Raw genomic sequence first — 18893 nt, 5'->3', positions numbered from 1 at the left:
GTTGTGTAACATTTACCTTTGGCTTCAAGCTCTACTTTCTTTTTCCTGGCCCAGATATTATGGTAATTCTCTGCAAGCAGCTCTGCCATAGACTGTAAAAACACAATGTTGATCATGCCACATTCATCTAACTCCTTAGCATTTACTTTTAGACAGTCCTGTGTAAGCTCAGCCTCTACCTGCATGTCTCTGGACAGTGTAACATTGCTCATATCAATGGGTCTAGGACTGAAAGCTGGAGCTCCCTCAAAAGACAGCTGTGAAAGACAGGACACACACGTTTTTTTATTTCTGTAGAAAAACTCCTCAGTGCACAGGTACAGTATGTGTCAGTGTGTGTTCACACCTGGCTCGCTTGTGATATCCTCCTAGACTTGTTATGGAGGCTGGTGGGGTCTCCGTCTCTGATCCTTTCAATGCTCCAGCCCCATGACAGCATGGTCTTCAGAGACTCCCTGACAGACCAGCAGTACAGCTCCTTATCCTGCAACAGCACAACCGGGGCATTATTCTGCAGCACAATGTGGACCGTGACTATAGTCAATATGTGAGCTGCAAATTAGAAATAACCGCTTGACCCTGACATGCTCATCTGTCATTGACACTGATGCACAGAGACGGCATGTACCTTTTCAGAGAGGCCTTTGTATGGTTTCAGTAAAGGGTGGCTCTTGCTGATCTCACATATCTGGTCTCCATATGACCAGCCGCTGGAAAACTGCAAAAATGGATTTCAAAACTCAGATACAGTATGTTAAAGAAAAGTCAAACACAAATAAATAAAACAAATGATTCTAAATTTCTGATTTCTCACCCTTTCAATGCACCATTTCTCATGGTTGTGTTCTGCATATCTGGTTACGAAATAGTCCAGCTTCTCAGGAACAGTCACGCTAACAACGGAACAAACACATTTACATTGAGCATCTGTAAAGGACTTGAACACATTTAAGAACAATCAGTAGTGTTTAAACTGTACCTGGAGGTGTCTGCAGGCTGTGGAGTGAAGTTTCCCTCTGAGTCCATGGAAGACTGCTTCTCCATCATGGCCATGTAGTTAGACTCCATGTAGTCTGGAGGAAGAGCTCCAGCCACAGCACTGAGACATGGCAATGCCAGCTTAAAGAGCTCCTGGTCGTAGCGCTGCACCATGAGCACACAAACACATTCACTGCTACAGCAGCTAACTACTTACTACTGCCTCATTTAGTCTCTGATTGATTCAATTGATTAAAGCAGAATTTCACCTTGCGTGAGAGTGCGTCGAATATCCCCCAAAACAATTTCCTGGAAAGGTGCAGTTCTTCATCCGATGCGGCTCCAAAGTTTCCCCAGCCTCCAGCCAGGCAGTAATATTTCCAGCAACGCTCAAAGTGGTTGGTCAATAGCTGCGGAATGTGAAATAGATATTTATAGATGTCTCTCAACTGTCACTTCAGATGAGACACAAGTTGATTTCCTCACCTTCAGAGGCATTTTGGTGTGTTCATTAAGCAGCGGGACGTCAAACACCAGTCTCCTCAGCAGATGCTGCATCATTGATGGCCTCAGCGTACTGCGTGTTAAGATGAAACATGTTTCTATTTGAACTGACACAGCACGAGGGCTGAGGTAGTACAGGTACAAAAACACAGTAGGCGAATTGTGATTTCAAGAAATTAATAATTAAATATGCAAAGACATATCAGTACAGTATATTTGCGCCCACTTTTTCTTTAATACACAGTAACTGTCTTCCTCTTACCCACAAACAGCCAGCAGACACTCTTCTATGGCATCCCTTTGGGCCTTGGTGAGGCAGCAGCCTTTGGACAGGCGGTAAACCGTGTGGAGAAGCGAGTCGATGAGGGAGGCAAAGGGCTCCGTCCCCGCAAACAGCGAAGCGCATTTAGTGAGAAGAGGCAACACGGCTGTGCACAGGTACCTGTTAAGGGCCAGCGCCATGTCCGTGGCACTGAGAGCAGCCTGTCACAAATACAGAGGCACAAGAAGACTGGAATGATTAATGGGAACATATTATAACAGGGTTCAATCCCCTTTTAAACGCTCACAGTGTCCAGAGAGGCAGCCGCTCTCAGGTCGGGTAAAAATCCGACTTCAAGCAGATGGAGCAGGAAATTCTGGTCCTCTATGCCATAGACACGGTCCAGGAACAGCACCATGGCCGCTTTGTGGTCCGGACAGAAGCCGGCTGACATGTCTGGCTCCACCACCATCCCATCTTTGCAAGAAGATGCAGAAGGAACAAGCAGACATGTACATCCTAACACATGTGTTTTCAGACCAGGTGGAGCAGGTGCTAGTCCATTTTCTTTACCTTTTCCCAAACTGGGCATGGAGAAGGGAATGCTGATGACTCCGACCAGGTCCTCAATCGGGATGAGAGACCGTAGAATGGCCCTGATGCGGATCGCCTCGCCTTTACCTGCATGAATCAACTGGCAGAAAGCAGTTTACACTTATGATTGTGTGCTGCTGCTGTGCTTGCTGTGTGTGTGTGTGTGTGTGTGTGTGTGTGTGTGTGTGTGTGTGTGTGTGTGTGTGTGTGTGTGTGTGTGTGTGTGACGACTTACATGCATCTCAGGAGCACAGCGACCCAGCAGGTCAATAAGAGCAGCATAGAAGGTCATGATGGCATTTCCCATGTGGATGGTGTCATCTTCATCCTCTTCTATCATGTCACTGCTACACACACATGAACAATGACTCAATACTTCTGACTTTTTCCCCTTTAACCGCAATGAATTCACATTGTTATACTACAAGCACAAATGAGCAGGATTTGACAGATGTCTCACAGCGTCTTGCTGCTCTCAGATGTAGGAGAGGGTCCATCCCTGGAGGAGTCTTGAGAAATCTTAATAGCTTCCTCCATCGCTGCCAACAGCCCATCGCCACCTTCCCCTCGGAGGGCTGGGCCAAAGCATTCCGGCCGGCGGATCAGCAGCCTCACCACAACGTTGGCGTTCTCCTCCACGCTTTCGCCTGAACACAGTGAACAGTAGCCGTGTCCTTGGCAGCACAGTGTATGGACAGTGTGTAGACATGGAGGCGCTTCCTCATTCAGTGAGCTGCTTTACCGTTGCAGAAGACAGCGAAGCGCAGGAAGTCAAGGTAGCGCTCGCCCTCGACCGGGTTCCAGCCGATGTCAGGGTACCCTTTACGCACCAGCATCACGCAGCTCTGCAGCCCGCAGCCGGCAAGGTACTGCACCACCTGGTAGAAGGCAGAAAAAGGGTGGGATACATGGAAGCATCTACTGATCTACTCATATACATATAATTAATGTTATAATGTTACATATTATTACATGGTGCCTCACCTTCTCCAGGTCTGGCTCTCTTAAAGCCAGAGCCAGCTCATTATTATCCATGACTGATGCTGCGGCCACATCAAGAGGAGTTGAGCCCCGCATGGATGGAGACGCTGAGGAGACGAGGAGAGGAAACACACAGTGTCATGAATACTATAGGAACAAGAACAAGGAAAGTAACAGTAGAGTGTTAGGAGCTAAACTAACTAAAAGAAGCATCACGCAGAGGATAGAAGGACACACACACGCACACACACACGCACGCACGCGCGCGCGCGCACGCACGCACGCACGCACGCACGCACGCACGCACGCACGCACGCACGCACGCACGCACGCACGCACGCACACACACACACACACACACACACTCACCAAGGCCAACACTGCTGTTCTCCAGCAGGTAGCTGAGATGGTCAAACATGGCTTTCTGGTTCTGTCGACTGATTCGACAGAAATAGCAGAGAAAGCGACAACAGTTGGCCACCATTTTAGGAAAGGTTATTTCCTGGCAAAACACATCAAATAAAACAGGGCCGTTACACAACAATCACAGTTACTTTGATTTAAACATGTTTCATGTTTAAAATAAAGGGGCATGTTTGAAAATGCTCATTTCAAACATACGCTGGGGGTAATTACAAAAACTGAACAAACCGACTGTGGATGTTTAGTTAAAAATAAGAAAAGAATCACTGACTTACAACAACGGATGAGTTCATACACAAGTAGCACAAGGAAATGCATCCACACATTTTGACCAAGTACCAAAACTCTTAATTTTGTGATCACTGATGAAATAATTGACACTAATGTTTTTAATTTTAATGACAGTTTTAGAAAAACTACTGTAGCAACTCCTGTATATTAGTCATTCTTACACACATGCACTGCCATGTTGAAGTCCACTGACACTGTACACTGATACTGTGCCTACTACACCCTGAATCCTACAGACTGTAAGTGGTACCTTTGAATCTCCTCCGCTGAGAACATTGACCATGACCTCCATGACGGTCTCGTGCATCCCCAGAGCTCTCATGAGGTTGGGATGCTGGTAAAACACCTTGTTGTTCATAATGTCGCTGCACGGTAAGAATGAGAAGTTAAAAATGAAACTTTATTGTAAATTCATAAGTATGTTGATTCCTTCTTGATTCCGTCTCTTGTATTTGTCATGCTGTGTTTTCGCCAGTTGTGATGGATTCTCCTCACCCCAGCCCTCTGATCATTAGTTTCTCCTCCTCTCTTCCCATTCGGACACTCAGCAGGGACCTGATCTGACCAAGAGCAGCCAACAAGTTGATCGTATCCTCCACTGATACGGAGTTTATGGTGTAGGTCTTAGGAAGAGCTCGCACCTGGAAAGAGAGATGTAACAATAAATAACTTTGCTACTCATGAGACTTTGATTCACACATCTCATTGACACCCTCTTTCATATGCATACACACACCCACCTGGCCTCCAATACCGTCATACTGGCGGTGCAGCAGGACGAACATGGCTCTGACCAGCTCTGGGTCCTCGATGACTGACTCCTGGGCCCAGCGGACCATGGTATCAGAGATCAGCTGCTGCAACGTGCCTGCAGACACAGAGAGACACAGTGAGTTCTACATGAATGGTCATGTTAGTATTTCTCCAGTGTGTGTGCAGGACTTACTGGGCTTCCCGTCTTTTTTCTCGCTCGGCAGGTTGCCCATCTTTTTCTTCAGGTAGGCAACTTTTTCCACCAGTGACATGAGTCGACCTCGAATGGTGAAGTCACTATCGCCGTCTATCCCTCTCTCCTCGTCCAACTCTATACCTGACAGAATAGACAGATTAGCGCACGCCTCGCCTCTACTCCGTTTCATTGCAGCGCCTGCTAACTGTTCGTTTACCACAGTGCCTCATCAGATCTTCATGGAAGTCGAGCAGCTGCTCTCGGATGTAGTCGGGACAGGGACACTCCTGCTTCTCATCCTTGAAGTTCAGCAGCATATTGATCTGTAGAAACAGATACTGTTCATGTCCACTTCAACAACTATGGCTGTACTACGATACACTATGTAGCAAAATAGTAATCTAATATCGTTTGATGAGTCTTTGATGGTGTTTCTACCTGTTCTTGGGGAGGTGATCTGAACTCTTTGGTCTTCTTGGCAGTGAGCGCAGCCGACATGTTGAGCGCCAGCATCACCTCGTTGTAGCGGAACCTTTGGTTTTCTTGAAGACAGGCCACAAAGTCGTCAGAGAAGGCCACCACTGCCTCGATACGATGGCGCACCTGACAGTCACACAGGTACTGCAGAACATGGCACATCTACACACACACACACACACACACACACACACAAGTACAGTACTGGTGAAAAACACTCCAGGAGTAAAGACAGGCTTGGGTTAGTTGCCTGCATTGTACTGTTACTGTACCTGGAGTTTGACAGGCTCTGGCAGCTTCATCTGTAACAGTCCTTCATTTGGCATGTTCCTCCCTCCATCAACGCCTCCCTCGGTCTTCACCTCCTTCATCAGCTCCAGCTCCGCGTGACTCTCCTGCCCATCTTCCCTTTCAGAGAACACCGACGGCTCGATCAGTCGGAGGATGTTCTTCAGATCTCCGTTCTGGAAGACGCCCATGATGAGCATAGTGTACAGGAGCTTGATGAGGGGGACAAAAAGAAACTCTGTGCTGCCTCCTATAGGATCCCGCACGTGCATGCTTCCCTCCCGCACTGCCTCCGTCAGCATCTCGATGGTTTTTATTTTCAGTATATCCAGGGGGAACTCAGGGCTGTACTGGAAACAGTCTCCTGATCCTGAGCCGTTGCTGCCGTTGTTACGATATGAGGATCTGGTCCCACAAACAAAACTTGGAGAGGAGAAGTGCATCCTGGGCCTCAGGGAGGTGCTGAGGCCAATGCCCGGCAGGCCATGTTTCTTCTTCTCATCTGGAAAGAGGGTGATGCTCTTTGTCTCGTCCGTCATGGGGACGATGTACTCGTTGTTCATCATGAGGCGAGCTGTGGCGTAGCTGCTGAGGTGGATGTCAATGAGGAGGTCATAATAGCCCACACGTAGCAAACCTGATGGAAGATATTATATGTTGGTATCACAATTACTGTAATAGCATGTTCTGGGTTCTAACTGTACAGTGTGCTTATTTTGCTTTATTTATCATGCATGTATTTGTTGCACTTGCTATGTGCTATGTGTGCTACAGTACCTGGCATGTATTTATTGTCAATAGCTTGCAGAAGCTGGGCCTCATCTACGTGGGAGCAGAGGGCATGTGCCACGCGGTTGTTTCCCAGAGCACAGATTGCAGAGTACAGTCTGAGGGTATGGTAGTGAAACTTTAATAGGTCCTTCTGCTCTGAAAGCTCCAGGACATCCACAGACCTGAGTGAAACACAGAGAAGGAGACTATGAGAAATAGTGTGGTGGCTTCAATGTGTTTACGCAGTCACACTCAACTACGTCTGGCGGACAAGAAGCTGGTGTGGGTTAGTGTGACTGTGCTCTACCTGTTCTCCTCAGGTATGTGCAGAGACATGAACTGCAGAGGTTCATTACACTGGAGCAGCCAGCCATGTCTGTCATTGACTCTTGATGCTAATATCTGAAAAGAAATTATTGGTTCAGAGCCACGATGGGCGAAACTGTAAAGCAAACACAGCAGACACTTCTCCATGCGCAACGCCCACACAGTGAAACATAAACAATTGCAGTAGCCAATACAAATATTGTTACCCTGAGAAAGTGATCGGGAGCCCGACTCCAGAGAACAGGTGTGAGAAATTGGACGTGAAGCCGTGGAGGGCACTGAGGCACCAGGTTCTTCTTCTCACTCTTAAACAATCCAGCTGAGAGAGGCATCACATTCTGGTGGGAAACATGTAAAAGAGGTAAATCTGCGTTACTTTATTTGATTTTAAAATTTGCAATTATTATATCATTGGGTGGTGACTGGTGGAGATCAGGAGGCCGCTGCAAGAAATACAGTACATGGTTATTTCTCAGGTGTGATGAGTGTCCAACTTACCTTTATTCTCCCCAGTTCAAATTGAAAGACATTAGGGCTGGTGGCTTTGGCAAAAACTGCCGGGAACAACTTGGTGCTGGGCTCCACCTGTGGAGAGCACAGAATGATCATCAGTGTTCATCACTTTTTGGGTTTACCACAAAAACAAAATCAGGCATGTCAAAAACAAACTTACTGAGTGAGCAGAAGGACGACAGAAGACCATGTTTACCTGGTAATAGGTGCTGAGTTCTTTCCCATTGGCAGTGAAGGTCAGCAGACCGTTGGTTGTGTCTACCAGACACCCGATCTCTAAGCCGTTGCTGTTCCTGCCCTGCCCTGGACTGCTGCTTTCTCCGGCCCACACCATGTAGCAGTTGCTGCGCTTTATACTGGAGGGACACACAAACGCACCATCAGCTTTCAGACCTGTGGGCCTGTGGAAGGCTAAGCAATACCAGATGTATCTGTGTCTGATATGGTGCATGTGGTTACCTGGCAGCAGCCTGGGGCCTGAGCCAGGCAAAGAGCTCAATTTAGATTGGATCTCTTGGGATTAACTGGCTTCACTTCACTGTTATCGCCCAAGCATTTATAAAGCCGGGCTTATTCTTAACTAGCAGCACGCACATTCATGGATGGGCTGCTGCTAAACTAAACAAACATTATGATAATGGATAAAAGTAAGCTACTTCATAGATTATAGTGATAGAATATTATATTAATATTTCCTAGGTGTACACCAGTTTATAGGGGGATCAAATACTAAACAGATAAGGAGCTGCTGGGAAGAATTTACTCTATAGGGTGGCTGCAGCTGGACTAACCTCTCATGAACTTTGCCCTTCTCGTCTCCCAGAGTAACAGTGACAGTTCGGACCTTGTGCAGCTCAAAGCCTGGGTCATACTGATGGAAGTCAGAGGTAACCCAGCCCACCCACACACTGCTGGGCTCCTGTCCAGGGAAGATCCTCACTGAGTAGTAGTGCTAAACAAAGACAAAGATGCAGCCAGTGTTATGATGATTGTTTTCTTGAGGGCTTCCTACAGTAATTCCCATAAACCATATAACATTTTATCTTACAGTAGACGCTTGCAGGAGAACTTCGTAGTCATCTCTGTCGTCAGCCATCACTTCCTCTGACAGTCGAGCCGACGAGGGACAGCTGTTGTCGGGCTTGTTTCTCTTCAACAAGAACCTGGTAGATCACACAGGATGAGCAATTGTGACGATGCAATCATTAAAAACACACAACAGCATGTAATGTTTAGATGAGATATGGAGCGTGTACCTCTGTTTGAGCTTAGATGGCTTCTCCTGGTTATAATCTTTGTGGTTATTGAATTCGTCTCTCTCGGGTCCACTGGGACCATTGTGCCCATGAGACGTCTTCATCAGAACCTCGAAGTCTGACACAGTTTCAAAGTCCTCTAGCTCCTGCAGAAGCACAATGGAAACAGAGATTGGAAGATTTGCTCCACTAAAAGTAATACTACAGTATGTCATACAAATAATGCCAATGTGACTAATACTTAAAAATATATGCAATTTGAAATTTTTATTTTGTTGTGTGAGTGGGGGGGGCACGTTACCCTCTTTGGAGAAAAGAGACTGCCGTTATGCTGGGATCTGGAAAAAGATTCTGCACACTCTATGGGCATGCTCAGTCTGTAAAAGGCAAGGTCCGTAGAACTGTTCTGGGAGCCAAATGACCTCTGGGTGACCTTTAGGCAGGGACAGGACTCAACGGTCCCGTCTATTCTTGTCACCTGGGAAAAGAAAGGATTTTTTTTCATATTGTACCTAATTAACATTTATACATATGTTTGCTTCCCAAACCAAAAACTATAAAAGGGAGTTGAAAATGGCTTAAGGTTGCCCTTTAACCAAATGTACCTGAATGTGCTGGTGGCTGGGGGGGACGGGTACAAACTGAGGCAGTCTTTTGCTGAGCCACATGGTGATGTCTCGGTTCATGTTGACAGCAAACGGCTCGTAGCCTTCCTGCAGGCCACAGATGGTGAAGAACTTGAGTGTGCTGACGTCTTTACCAAAGTTCATCCGGCCCACCTGGCACACGCCTAAACTGCACACAGGAATAAAACCTGAAAGAAGACAGAAACAGAGGAAATCAAATACTAACATTGTGCAATGTGTGTTCAGAGCTAAATGTTGTGTGAGTCAGTAATACAGCCCTGACCTTCGCCAACTTCAAAGTCCTTGAAGGCCAGTTCGGAGCCAGAATCATCCAGCAGCACCTCCCCATTGAGTGTAAACATCATGGTGTGTTCATTGAGATCGACCATGCAGCCCACCACGTCCCCCGTCTGCCAAGCTCGACCAAAGTGCTCGTTGCCCTGATGCCACCGTTGTACCTGGAGAAAATACACAAAGTATAACTAAGCCAGTTTGGGGTGCACAGACATTCTTTAACAATACTTTATGCACTGGCCGAATGCATGAGCGTATAAAAACAGGCCACCTTGAAACCATCAAACACAAACGCCTGGTCATCAGAACCCAGCTCCTGGTCTGGGAGGCATCCTGGCCTGGCCCAGCCGACCCTCATCTCGCCTGCTGTCAGTACCTGGAGGACAGGTAGAGACAGATCAGCCCTGCAACCTGTGGAGACTTTGGTGACATTCATCACGAACATTCAATTAGGATAATTGGAAATGCCAGAATAAACCTATAATTTCTAGACTTCTCATAGTAAAATACATTATTAGAAAGAAATATATATTCTTCATAGAACCACCATCCTACCACTTCTTTGCTCACCTCCAGCTCAAAGTACCATTTCCCAGAATTGACACAGTAGGTTTTCTCTGCTCTGAAAATGCGGAATCTCTCAGCAGACATGTTGCTGATATCAGACTGTGCTGCTGGATGACAAAAAAAGAAAATATCATGCAAAGTACTGAAAAAATAAAGTCAATGGAGCAGCTGAAGTCAGAATGGAGCAATGACAAGGAATTTTACCATGATCCTGGTCAGGAGCTTCCAGGTTGTATCCATATCCCAGCAGAGTCCTCACGGCCTCTCTCAGACTGTCTTTGTTGGACTTTTTAGTTCTCTCATCCAGAAGAATGTATGGGACAAGGCGTGGATTTCTACGATTCTTCACATCCTGACAGAAATATACAAAACAAATGGCTCCTCTGGAGATTGCGATGCAGTGTGAACAGCAAGCATGTTCCTGGACGTCATGTTACCTGCTGGATGCCGTAGGTCCAGCCTTGACGGATGCGGTCTCTAGCCCAGACATTGTGTGCGTTCTCAGCCAGTTTGTCCACCATGGCTTCCTGTGTGGGGGTGAGTTTGATGTGGCTCAGGTCCAGGGGAGCAGGCTTATAGCCACTGGATAACTCATAGCTGCACAGACAGAGTTGAACCCTTGAATCATCAGCTAGTCTGCAGCACAACAACCTCAATGAGCTGAGGGCTTTTTATTATAATAAAATAGGATCCTCCACTCCACCCTTATATCGAGGTACTGTAACTCACGTTGGTGACAGTTTCATGCTCTTCACTTTCTCTACAGCATGTTCATCTGCTAGCCCAACATGGCAACCTAAAGCCAGGAGGGTTCTGTACACACAGTACACAAAGAGACATGAAAAAGACGTAAGATGAGCTACATCATCATAAATGACCTAAATTGATGTGAAGTGAAAGAGATTGTTAATGTCTAGTTTGAATATTTCTCATATCAAATCTCATGGTGCTAATGATTGGTATTTTATTGTGATCTGATGCTGCTCACTGCACTGATGCATTACTTGAGAGTCTCCATAGACATCTGCAGGTTGTAGCTCCGCTCCTGCTCAGGAAGCTTGGAGAACTCCACCAAACAGGGGTGCTGCCGCTTGTTGTCGTCTCGAACCTGAAACACAGACACAGGTAAATTATAGGGCGGGAAGCAAAGAGCCTGAATGTGTAATGGTGGTGATATCCTTCCACTACGTGGTGCTTAGGCACCATGAAGCAGCTTCCAGCTTCTCCAATCCTCCATGTACAGCCACATATGGGTATGGAGATGTTTCAAGATTCAAAGATTCAAGATTCAAAAAACTTTATTAATCCCAGAGGGAAGTTATTTAACGTTTGTATTTATTTTAATGTATTTAATGTTTGTCTGATACTCACAGCTCCGTAAGTCCAGCCCAGTTCTATCTTGTTCATCACCCACAGTTCATGGATGTTTTCTGCGAGTTTCTCCCTGATCCTCTCTAAGTGAGGAGGCAGCACAATCTGCAGACACAAAGAGAATATTTTCTCAGGTTCTATTTAGGTCAGTACCTGAGATGAAGATGTGGTAAAAGTGGTTTCTACCTGGCTGGTGTCCACAGGTGTGGGTGTAAATGCTGCCTGGCTCAAGGTGACAGTGGGTCCCAGCAGGTCTCTGGATGCTGTCTGGTCCTGACAGGCCTCCAGCTTCAGTTTCTCCCTTGGCAACACTGCCTCGTAACAAGGAGCATAACCTGGAGGAGGAAGGAACTTAAACTCTCCATGACGACCCCCGAGTAGGAAGCGCACCCTGCAGGCACATAAACAAGAGGAGGATGTCATGAAAATACAATGAATTTAAGATTACTTAAAACTCAGCTTCAGTAAAGCACTGACTTGACTCCGGCAGAAAAGCTGGCGACGGGAAAGAAGAGGCCCTCGGAGTTGAAGTTCTCGAACATGCCCTGCACTGGCTGTCCGTTGATCCTGAACGAGATGCTGGGAACGCTGAGGTCCAGGCAGCAGCTGACCACGTCCTCTGCCCTCAGGAGGTGCTGGTTTGGGGAGCTAACTGTCCGTGCAATGCAACCTGCATCAGAAGACGGTGCGAGCAGCCTAGTGTGAGTCTGTAAAGTTTAAACGCTTCGGGAAAAATCATTTAAGGTTACATTTATTTAACCCCAAACTCACCCGACCACAGGTGGAGTCCATCAAAGCCATAGGAGTAGAGGTCATCTCCCACCCCGTTGCCTCCCCACCCCTCACCCCCACTGGGGTAGGGGGCGTAGCCGCTGGTGTTGGCCCAGCCCACCCGGAGGTGAGTAGCCTCTGCTGTGACAAATGGCAACACCTGATCCACGATCAGCTCGTAGTACCACTTCCTGTACTGAGCAGAGCCATCACTGACACCAAGGAAGATGTTGGGACGCATGCTGTTGGGAGGAGACGACAATAATTAAGGTCATTTCGTAACCACTGATTAGGAAGTGGACAGATAGAGTTCGGCTGTGGATCAGCAGTGTCTGCGTATACCTGCTCACGTGGTTGACCAAGCGGGTCTGCAGTAGCAGATCTCTCCCGGGCAGCAGGTTGTCACAGATGAGGTGCTGGTTGGAGCGCACAGCGACGCCATGGCACACACAGAGCGAACACAACACATCGAGAACCTGAAAGACATGCACGTATTAGTGACAACGCGTCACTAATGGTCTGAGCAGAGACCTGGGTAAAGACACACTGCATTGCAGATAGCTGCAGACCAGTCCATGCTGTGTCCATGCTGACCCTGTCCACCAGGTGGGGCTTATCTGGAGGCCAGGGTGGAAATCACTTTTATAATTCTTTTAATAAATAATATCAATGTCCAGATGCATGTACCTTGTGGTTGCGTCCGTGTTTGTCCAGCAGGGAAATAATAGACTTGATGTGTCCCTCTTTGATTATGTTCAGCGCCTCAGGACTCTCCACCAGCACACAGTGAAGGACCTCTAGAATACCTACAGCACAAATGCAAGAAATATATGCAGTTTTGTTTCTTTCACCAGCTTCCCGTGCCAGACTCCACATCATCCCTTTATATGATGTTCTGATTACTCAAGGAGCCTCACACACAGCCAGGGTGGAGCTGACCTACCAGAGGAGGCCTCCAGTCGCTCCAGTCTGCTAATCAGCCAGTCCAGCGAACCAGAAAACTGGGCACAGTTCTTCCTGTTTCCTCTGATGAGTGCAGCTGGGAGAGGTGGAGAGGTGCTTTCATTATATTTATTACTGTCATTTGTTATCCATTATGAAAATGAAAACATGAGAGGAGGTGATACAGTATGTGTGTATGTACCCAGCAGCTGATAGAGGGAGTTGAGGATGGAGCTCCAGGCGTCTCCTACTTCCCTTCCTACTGCTTCAGCAAAATGTGCTGCACTGCTGTAGACATGCAGCCGATCAATACACTCCAGCACCAGGCTTATCATCCCCTACGGACACAGTGGTTAAAGGTTGGACTGGTTTATTCAGCTGTAGTCACAACATGCTCCCGCGCTCTTGTAATCAACATCCTGTAATCCCTTTTAAACTGAACCCAAAGACACAGCCGCGCGAGCACCCACCCACCTCCTCCTGGAACAGGTTCTGTCGGTTCTTCAGGGCTCTGAGTCTGTTCTGCTTGTCTTCATGTTCCAGGTGCTCTCCAGGTGGCTGGAAGTAGCCAATCAGATCCTGCAGACTCAAGCTGACCGAATCTATCGGTAGCTCCAAGGTGGAGCTCTTCCCCTTTTTCCTCAGCGCGTCCAAGCCCCTTGTTGTAAACACACAACAACATTTCAACCCTCACTGCTGCTGTATTGTTGACTACTCTTATGCCCACCGCAAAATATGTCTATAATAAATATCCACACTGCAGCACGCAGTCAGTGCCTCCCTGCTGCAGGCTAATGAAGTTGGTTGTGGCAGCCTTGTGGCTTTGTGCACGCACCACTGCTGCTCCACAGCGGCGTGATGTATGGATGTGATGATTCCCAAGTCGGAACTCATGCTCCGGCTTTTTATGTTTAACACACAGTTCCGTCAAGTCAAAGGACTACCCGCTAAAACAAGTGGGGTGAACTGTCAGGAAATGCCTTTTATGCTGCGTGTTTTAAAGCCTGTCTATTGTCATTCTGCTTCTAGAATAAGTATTATTGCTTAGTCGCATGCACAATGTAATATGATGGGATTATTGTCTCAGACCAGATCATATGGAGGTTAACTCTTAGTGTCAGTTGGTGCTGCCCAAAATACTGGAGCGTAAATTATGGGGTTTCCTCCTTATTAACGACTCATTAGACAAGCAACTGGCCGCAAGCTCTGCATTTCCACTGCACGTCTTGATCCCCGTTGATCACTTCTTTAATACTCCTCTATTTGCACTTGCCTGCATTAGTGTGAACTGTAAATCACCACGCTGACTGGCTGAGCTGCATTTACTGTACAGTGTGTGATTTGCACAGGCAATATGTTTGCTGCACACCGCCCTCCTCGGTGTAGATGGAGGGCAGCTGCAGGAACCCAGCGCTGAATTACAGCTGGCTGTTGTCTGACGTAGATAACACACGTGTGCTGTATGAAATTGCTCTGCAGTATTCTGCCACACGTTCCCTCGAGGAGATGGGTCTCCGCTAAAATGAAATGGAGACGGTGCGGATGCTGGGTACATTATGTGGAGGTAATTTTCTTTCAATTAGACTCCCACCATTTCATTTGTGCCTTCTGCTTTGCTAGTGTCTTCTTAATATATTGTGCGATGTTCTCTTATGTTCATCTGTGGCTGTCTGCGTTTGCGTGTGTGTGCGGATGTGCTGTAACGCACCTGATGAAGAGATTAAACAGAAAGACGGTGCTGCGTATGACTCTAGCAGTGCGACTCTCCTCGTGTTGTGACCGAGACAGAGTGAGCCCGTCATCCATGTGACCCTCGTGATGCATGATGGCCTGAAAAGACAAGCAGGGCTCTAAAAGCATACTTTGAACATAGTACATTTGACATATAGTGTGATCAGTATGAGGTCCAGTACCTTTCTCTGCACTCCACTCATTCGTGCACACTTGGCATCCACAGTCTGGTATGTGAGCCATAGGCAGGTGTCAACATGTTGGATGTAGCACACGGAGTCGCCATATTTAATGTCAGGAACCCCCATCCCATCCACCTCCTTCTTCACCCCAGGGTCCAGCTTTTCCTGCATGAAAAAGAAAAGTAGAACATTGTTACTATTACACAGTTACTATTTATTGCTAATTAGTATGTAAATAACTCTGTTCACAACTGTGCAACAGAGTGATTTGTCATTCATTATACCTCTGATACAAGACAGACAGACGACTAAAAGAACCTGCAGTGACCCCTGTATGAATATCTGGATTACTGTAAGTCCATAAGTCAACTCGGTACCTTGGAAGATCTGAAGCAGAAGGCTGTAGACTTGACATCCGCTCTCTCTTTATCCATCAGCTGCAGGGATTTGTCCTCTATCAGGCTCAGATACTTCCCCGTAGTGACATGTCTCAGTCTGAAGGGCTGGCCCCAGCGGATGTGGCTCCCGCTCCACCTGGACACAGTCAGTCAGAGGCGTCGGTGCCGCACAAGCTCCTTTCAATACCTCCTCTGGCCATTAGGTGTCGCTGTTACCTTTTCCTTCTCTGACCCATGCACACTTGCCCCTCATTAATCCCACCTGTTCCCCATTGGCTGATCACAGACATGACAAATACTAAAAACATTAATTTAGCAGCAACATCCTCTGCGAGAAGCAGCCAATAAGGTGTGTGCATGTTGGTGCTTGCACTTACACAACCCGCAGTGTCTCCAGCCTCCACAGGGACCTAGCATGGCTGGACACGGCGCCTCCCTCATAGTGCACAGTCCTGGTGATGTAAATGAAACACACCCTGCTGTTAATTCAATTTGTTTTCTAGTGTGCATGCAGTTTTAGAAACGATTTGAAGTCCCTGAACCTGTTACATGCTACTGTGTGGATGAGTCAGTGACAAACCTCAGCAGACAGTCAGAACGCGGTCCCTCTTATTGGCTTTGTTTAACAACACAGCTGTCCCTTTTAGGGACATCCTTTACCCATACTGTAATTAGTAATAGTCCCTACACTCTGTGTCGCAGCAGACAGCTCAGTCTGTAATGGGAGTTTTACATCTCTGTCCCTGCAGGCCATTGTAATTGCCTTAAAAAGCAGCTCAATTCTGGATGTAATGGTTTAAATAAGGGGGAACGAACAGGCAAGAAACTGGTGAAAAACTTCCGAATGAGACTCAATTCAGATTCGTGAAGTCTTGATGGGGTTACACGGGGGCACGATAATGCCGACATAAGCCTGTGCTGAGAATTAACAGTACATGACAAACAGTAAAGGCCAGTAGAGGCTCATAACAAGGCCGAACAGGCGGAAAATCCCCTGCAGCAAACAAAAAACAAACAGCTGAGGTCGAGTAAAACATATCACGTGGTAAAACAGGACAATCATCAGAAGTAAAAATATACTGAGCTGTGCCAGTACTCTAAGTGGGCAAAATTAGTTGGAATCAGGGAGGAGGCAGGAGCATCACGGGAGAGAAAACCAAGTGTCTTTTAAATGAACTTGCATCGTCCCACTTGTAAGTTTTACCACATTACCTCCTCTGCTCGTCCCCATGCTCGCCAGATGGAACAGTCAGACACTCGTCCATGTGACCGTGAAGGAGGCGCAGGACGTCCCCTCCTATCAGGAAGCCTGCAAAGGGGAGCGCAGCAGCAGAGGGGGGGAGAAGAGGTGAGGATGAGGAGGGTGAAACGGGGCCGAATCACACGCCGCTGAAATGGACAGTGGAGTTTGCTTAAGAGCACCTGAATGAGGGCCCATCCACCGCCCACACTTTTCTAATTTTGGAACGGAGATGATGATGCCGGCTACGAACAGGGTGGTGGGCAGCAGGGCAATTACAGTGTCATGACATAGATGAGGAATTCTGGCACCCACCTGTGCTACAACAACTAGTGTCAAGAGCTGCACTGTCCCTCTTCATTAGTTTTTATACCTATTATTTCTATTTAGGTTGCCACTAGTTCTAGCTATCTTTTTTTTTTTTTTTTAAAGTGGATCAACACCTGAAATAAGGCACAACTGCAAAGATCTAAACAATCCAATGACAAGCAGATGGTCAAAGAAAGAAGCGGAGCTAAGGAACGGAGACAGGTGTACGCTACCTTGTGCTACTTCGCTGCCAGAACAGATGGGAGCCACGCTCCACAGAGTCTGCTGGAAGGCTGCATCCACGTGCAGGCTGCCGTTACCGTAGGACAGATGCTGCAGGGAAGAAGGAAGAAATATTAGCCACAGTGAAACACTGAGGATGTGCCTCCACCTGAGCTGGTGCAAAGATTTCAGTCACTGTAAATTAGTCTTGTTAAGTGGAAGTGAAGGTTAGGGAGTCGACGGAATTAGGAGTAAAAATAAGAAACGAGTCCTGAAAAGAAAATAGAGCGAGTAAGAAGTGAGCCCCCCTCTCCTCACATGTTCCCACGCACAGCTGCTACTGACCAGATATCTCTCAGATGAGACGCTGACCAGGATGAGATCATCTCCCACTCTAACCTTCTCTCCCTCTGAACGCTGCTTTGATGCTGGATGGATGGTCCACCAGCACGCCTCGCCTACACACACACACGCACGCACACACACACACACACACACACACACACACACACACGCGCACACACACACAGCAATATCTCAGAACACACCATAATTGTGTCCATGGCTCACACAGGGTCGTGTAATAGCCCCCTTGTTTGCATATACCACAAACAGCAAGTAGGGCAGGTTTTAACTGCTGTGACTCAGCACAGGAGTCAGACTGTATCTGACACAGCCAGTAACAACCTCACAATAATCCACACAAAGCGTTATTGCAGAAAGAAGGTGGACAGACTGTGACTGTGATTGTAATGGTGCCCTGCACCAGCATGTAGCTACAGTAACTCAGGGCTTATGTAATCAGGTTAACTGTGGCCTTAATAAGTTCCTTCAAGATTTTTTCATGGTCATTTGTGTGAAGTTGTCTCCATGGTGAAGCCGGAGTTTAATATTTCCTCTTGTGTGGCTCCTGCTGAGGCACGTATCAGGATCCGTAGCAGTGCAATGCTCCACTGTGTTTACCTCAGGTCTCCACCTGTGTTTGTCTGCTGGTGGTGGACAGAGAAAACAGCTGCATCGACTGAAAGATGCTCAGACACTTGGGGAGAAACTACAAAGATGGAGTTGAATCATTAGGTTTATAGCAGCATAGTCCAAGTGCATGTAAATAAAGGATGTTCTTACCTGTGGTATCCTCCTGCAGTCCCACATCAAAAGCCAATTTGTCCGTGGATGAGCGGGATGTGGACAGACAGCACAGGTACTGGACAAGCAAAGGCGACAATTCAAATCAGACCATACAACAGGCCCGTGGCCGGAATCTGTAGGGGTGCGTGCGCCCACTGACCATTCCGCTGTACGAGTGTCGCAGCAGGACGGCGTGTCCGTACAGCAGGGTGCGATGCCCGCCGCCCTGCGCCGTCTGGGCGAGACACAGAGGACACAGGGATGAGGCGGGAGGGGAACCAAGCAGCAGAGTCACAGCAAACATCAAGTGGCTGAGGCAGAAACACACTGAGACACGGCAAAAACGGGGATATCAAAGCACAGCACACACAGAGGTACCAGCCACGACGGACGCAGACTGGAGGAAGTGGCCGGAGGTGACATTTACTACGACAACACAACAACGCCACGGGTACCAGCCACTGCATCCATCATTTCATCACAGCATCGGATAAAGGT

General features: G+C 47.4%; 1 protein-coding gene across 16 annotated transcripts in view; it reads right to left on the bottom strand.

Annotated features, from left to right (window-relative positions):
* ryr2a (ryanodine receptor 2a (cardiac)) overlaps positions 1-18893 on the bottom strand; it is a 60272-nt gene that overhangs the window by 19611 nt on the left and 21768 nt on the right. For 3 of the 16 annotated variants that reach the window (XM_041068624.2, XM_029135202.3, XM_041068627.2), the window contains 58 exons: positions 18556-18630; positions 18393-18471; positions 17613-17725; positions 17279-17378; positions 16709-16805; positions 15874-15948; positions 15476-15632; positions 15099-15263; positions 14894-15015; positions 13660-13843; positions 13388-13523; positions 13187-13282; positions 12931-13049; positions 12586-12719; positions 12244-12485; positions 11950-12142; positions 11659-11863; positions 11473-11577; positions 11106-11209; positions 10831-10914; positions 10539-10698; positions 10306-10453; positions 10105-10208; positions 9806-9910; positions 9524-9698; positions 9220-9428; positions 8916-9092; positions 8615-8760; positions 8407-8521; positions 8150-8310; positions 7555-7714; positions 7344-7430; positions 7052-7183; positions 6826-6920; positions 6525-6700; positions 5732-6384; positions 5421-5621; positions 5200-5305; positions 4980-5123; positions 4774-4901; positions 4529-4674; positions 4284-4398; positions 3689-3821; positions 3323-3426; positions 3081-3216; positions 2799-2985; positions 2574-2682; positions 2318-2438; positions 2052-2221; positions 1745-1965; positions 1465-1555; positions 1248-1388; positions 980-1143; positions 815-893; positions 629-718; positions 347-484; positions 180-257; positions 17-92 (listed from right to left, as the gene is read on the bottom strand). In XM_041068624.2, the coding sequence (XP_040924558.1) occupies positions 17-92; positions 180-257; positions 347-484; positions 629-718; positions 815-893; positions 980-1143; positions 1248-1388; positions 1465-1555; positions 1745-1965; positions 2052-2221; positions 2318-2438; positions 2574-2682; positions 2799-2985; positions 3081-3216; positions 3323-3426; positions 3689-3821; positions 4284-4398; positions 4529-4674; positions 4774-4901; positions 4980-5123; positions 5200-5305; positions 5421-5621; positions 5732-6384; positions 6525-6700; positions 6826-6920; positions 7052-7183; positions 7344-7430; positions 7555-7714; positions 8150-8310; positions 8407-8521; positions 8615-8760; positions 8916-9092; positions 9220-9428; positions 9524-9698; positions 9806-9910; positions 10105-10208; positions 10306-10453; positions 10539-10698; positions 10831-10914; positions 11106-11209; positions 11473-11577; positions 11659-11863; positions 11950-12142; positions 12244-12485; positions 12586-12719; positions 12931-13049; positions 13187-13282; positions 13388-13523; positions 13660-13843; positions 14894-15015; positions 15099-15263; positions 15476-15632; positions 15874-15948; positions 16709-16805; positions 17279-17378; positions 17613-17725; positions 18393-18471; positions 18556-18630 (8266 nt within the window). Of the gene's footprint in view, positions 1-16; positions 258-346; positions 485-628; positions 719-814; positions 894-979; positions 1144-1247; positions 1389-1464; positions 1556-1744; positions 1966-2051; positions 2222-2317; positions 2439-2573; positions 2686-2798; positions 2986-3080; positions 3217-3322; positions 3427-3688; positions 3822-4283; positions 4399-4528; positions 4675-4773; positions 4902-4979; positions 5124-5199; positions 5306-5420; positions 5622-5731; positions 6385-6524; positions 6701-6825; positions 6921-7051; positions 7184-7343; positions 7431-7554; positions 7715-8149; positions 8311-8406; positions 8522-8614; positions 8761-8915; positions 9093-9219; positions 9429-9523; positions 9699-9805; positions 9911-10104; positions 10209-10305; positions 10454-10538; positions 10699-10830; positions 10915-11105; positions 11210-11472; positions 11578-11658; positions 11864-11949; positions 12143-12243; positions 12486-12585; positions 12720-12930; positions 13050-13186; positions 13283-13387; positions 13524-13659; positions 13844-14893; positions 15016-15098; positions 15264-15475; positions 15633-15873; positions 15949-16708; positions 16806-17278; positions 17379-17612; positions 17726-18392; positions 18472-18555; positions 18631-18893 lie in introns of all 16 variants that reach the window. The other 13 variants (XM_041068625.2, XM_041068629.2, XM_041068628.2 and 10 more) reach the window with 7 other exon arrangements.

This window comes from Betta splendens, chromosome 19, assembly GCF_900634795.4.
Source record: "Betta splendens chromosome 19, fBetSpl5.4, whole genome shotgun sequence".
Lineage (NCBI taxonomy): Eukaryota > Metazoa > Chordata > Actinopteri > Anabantiformes > Osphronemidae > Betta > Betta splendens.
This window is presented reverse-complemented; position numbering and strand designations above follow the sequence as displayed.